General features: G+C 41.0%; 1 protein-coding gene across 1 annotated transcript in view; it reads left to right on the plus strand.

Annotated features, from left to right (window-relative positions):
- Window positions 1-2,825, plus strand: part of cacna1ea (calcium channel, voltage-dependent, R type, alpha 1E subunit a) — a gene marked incomplete in the record, with an annotated part of 75,420 nt that overhangs the window by 69,391 nt on the left and 3,204 nt on the right. Inside the window, 2 exon segments of the mRNA XM_014000833.1 lie at window positions 2,010-2,184; window positions 2,262-2,389. Of these exon segments, the coding sequence (XP_013856287.1) occupies window positions 2,010-2,184; window positions 2,262-2,389 (303 nt within the window).

Here is a 2,825-nt window from a genome sequence, read left to right on the forward strand (position 1 = left end):
TATAATTTTACTGTACATGAGATGAAAAAATGGGACGTGTAAAACATAGATAAAAAAGAATATGACAATTTGCAAATCCTTTTCAACCCATATTCACCTGAATACACTACGAAGACAAGCTATTTAATGTTAGAACAGATAAACTCTATTGTTTTGTTTTTCACTCACTTTGCATTTAATGCCTGCAACACACTCCAAAAAAGCTGGGATAGGATCGTGTTTACTACTGTGTTACATCACCTTTCCTTTTAACAACACTCAATAAGTGTTTGGGAACTGAAGACACCAATTGTTGAAGCTTTGTAGTGGAATTCTTTTCCATTCTTGCTTGATGAACAACTTCAGTTGCTCAACAGTTCAGAGTCTCCGCTGTCATATTTTGTGCTTCATAATGTGTCACACATTTTCAATGAGACACAGGTTTGGACTGCAGGCAGGCCTTGGAATACATACAATAGGAAAGATGAATTTAAAGAAAGATGCTCTGATCCTATGTTTACGCATAAACACAGAATCATATGCTCAAAAAAAACACTCGCTCAGTGCAAGGCAGGTGGGGGTGGGGGGGTTAACACATGATACAGGGTGGGATGCAGCAGAGCCGGTGATATTTCAGGTTAATACTCCGTGCTGGAAATAATCAAAGACCTCCAGAGTCCAAAACCAGTTGTTATCAACCCAAGTTATAGTTCATCAGAGTTCAGTTCTCGGTCACCACCACGGCCTTCGGACTGGTCCACCCACAGATAATATCGGGGAGGGAATGGGGAATCAAGCCTTTGTTCTCATAACTCTAATAACTGCTGAGCACCAAGGTCAGCAGCTGCAGGGATCCGAAAGATGAACATAATTGTTTTGGTACGAGCAGCCTTGAATTTCTTGAAGCTTTACAGTCTGTAACTGCATCAATGTAATGGCGAAAAAAATGCTGAATGTTCCGAATTTCATCTCCTCCTCGCCTCTCTTTCTATCTGAAATGTCACCCAGGTGTAATCCTACTCTTCACGGGCACGCTGCTGTACTGCGATTCTCATCAGAATCACATCCATTTTGCGACTTGTATCCCCCAGCATCTGAGTCTGTGCGTTTCCAGTACAGGAGGTTTTGTCCATGGTTCCTGACATCTTTTGACATTCCTGGACTGCTGTCAGGATCGCTTTCATTTTCCAATGAGCCAGAACTCTTCCACAGCCGATCAGCAGGAATCCAGTTATCATAAATCTAAATGTGTACAAATCCTCCACGTCTTCAATGGAGAGCGGCGCCAAACAGATCAGGTTCCAACCCCACCAAGAACCAGCGACCCGACCAGCCGCCACCATTACACAGGGTCAGCTGCGCTCCCCTCGCTCCAATCTCAATGTGGAAAAAATAGTGTCAATTGCATTCTGAGACCAGTTGACCAGATCCATAATTCCTTTTGTTTTCAGATGATAGGTAGGAGAAAGACTTGAAAAAGCTGCGAAACAGGAAGGAGGGACAGGTTCGGGAGAGAGAGTAAAAGCATCCGACCCTTCTGAAGGCCAAGCAGAAAAGTTGTGATGAACCTTGCCCCTTCTTAGCTTGTAAAACAACTGAGCCTTTCAGGGATGCTCCCTTTATACTCAATTATAACTTTCACCTTTTTCCAAATAACCCTTTCCATCTGTGGAATGCTCCAGGATGTTTTTTAGCTCCCCAACTTTGCCAGACTTTTGTTGCCACTGTCCCACATTTTTTTGGAACATGTTACAGGTATCAAATTCAAAATAAGTGAATATTTGCAAAAAAATAAAATAAAACAATAAAGTTCATCTGTTTGAACATTAAAAATTGTGTTCTGTTTCTGTTTACACATCTTCCCCACTTTATTGAAATTGGGGTTGTAGGTCTTACATTTGGTCTAAAAGCTGTTTATAATGTGAATCCTGCGTGACGTTTTGATTATATTTTCCAGGCAGCAGTGGTAACAAACTGCAGTCTGGACAGTGAGACTTAACCAACCACTCCTCCTTGTGTTGTGTAACCAGGAGCGCTACGGGGGAATCCTGGCAGGAGATCATGTTGTCATGTCTGGGGGGGCAGCAGTGTGAAACGGACCCCTCTCTTCCCCCTGCAGCACTGACAGCTGACCAAAAAGAGGGCTGTGGCTCTGACTTTGCCTACTTCTACTTTGTTTCATTCATATTTTTCAGCTCCTTCCTGGTAAGTAAGATGAACCATTTCTTCCTCATTCTTTCATGTTTGCATGTAGCTTTAAATCTGTAACTTCTTCCATCCAGATGTTAAACCTGTTTGTGGCTGTGATCATGGATAACTTTGAATATCTTACAAGAGACTCCTCCATCCTGGGTCCACATCACCTGGATGAGTTTGTCCGAATCTGGGGGGAGTATGATCGGGCTGCCAGGTAAGATTTTCTTTGGATTTACATCAACGTTTTATCTTAGAAAATCAGTTTTACATGGAAAAGACATAAAAACATTGAGTTGTAACATCATACAAAGAGTCAGAATGATGTAAAAACTACAATGTGTGAGTTTTGTTTGTTTAAAGATAGTTTTACTGAAATTAAACAAGCTACTTTGTCCTTTCTCTCCTAAAGAAAACAGTGTGAAGGTTAATTTGTTTCAGGAGACTTTGGCTGCAGCGACCACCATTGCTAATCATTTTTGCTGGAATTTGATTTGCAAGAGAGTTTTTGATTGGACTCAAACACCTTTCAAATTAGTCATCAAAAGCTGTCAGCGGTTTACAAAAAAATGCTTTATTTTTAAATGGCAGTGAAATTACCTAAATACATATTGCTTGTTATTGCTATGTGTGAATAGGTGACACTTTGTATA

Source organism: Austrofundulus limnaeus, unplaced genomic scaffold (assembly GCF_001266775.1).
Source record: "Austrofundulus limnaeus strain Quisiro unplaced genomic scaffold, Austrofundulus_limnaeus-1.0 Scaffold8, whole genome shotgun sequence".
Classification (NCBI taxonomy): domain Eukaryota; kingdom Metazoa; phylum Chordata; class Actinopteri; order Cyprinodontiformes; family Rivulidae; genus Austrofundulus; species Austrofundulus limnaeus.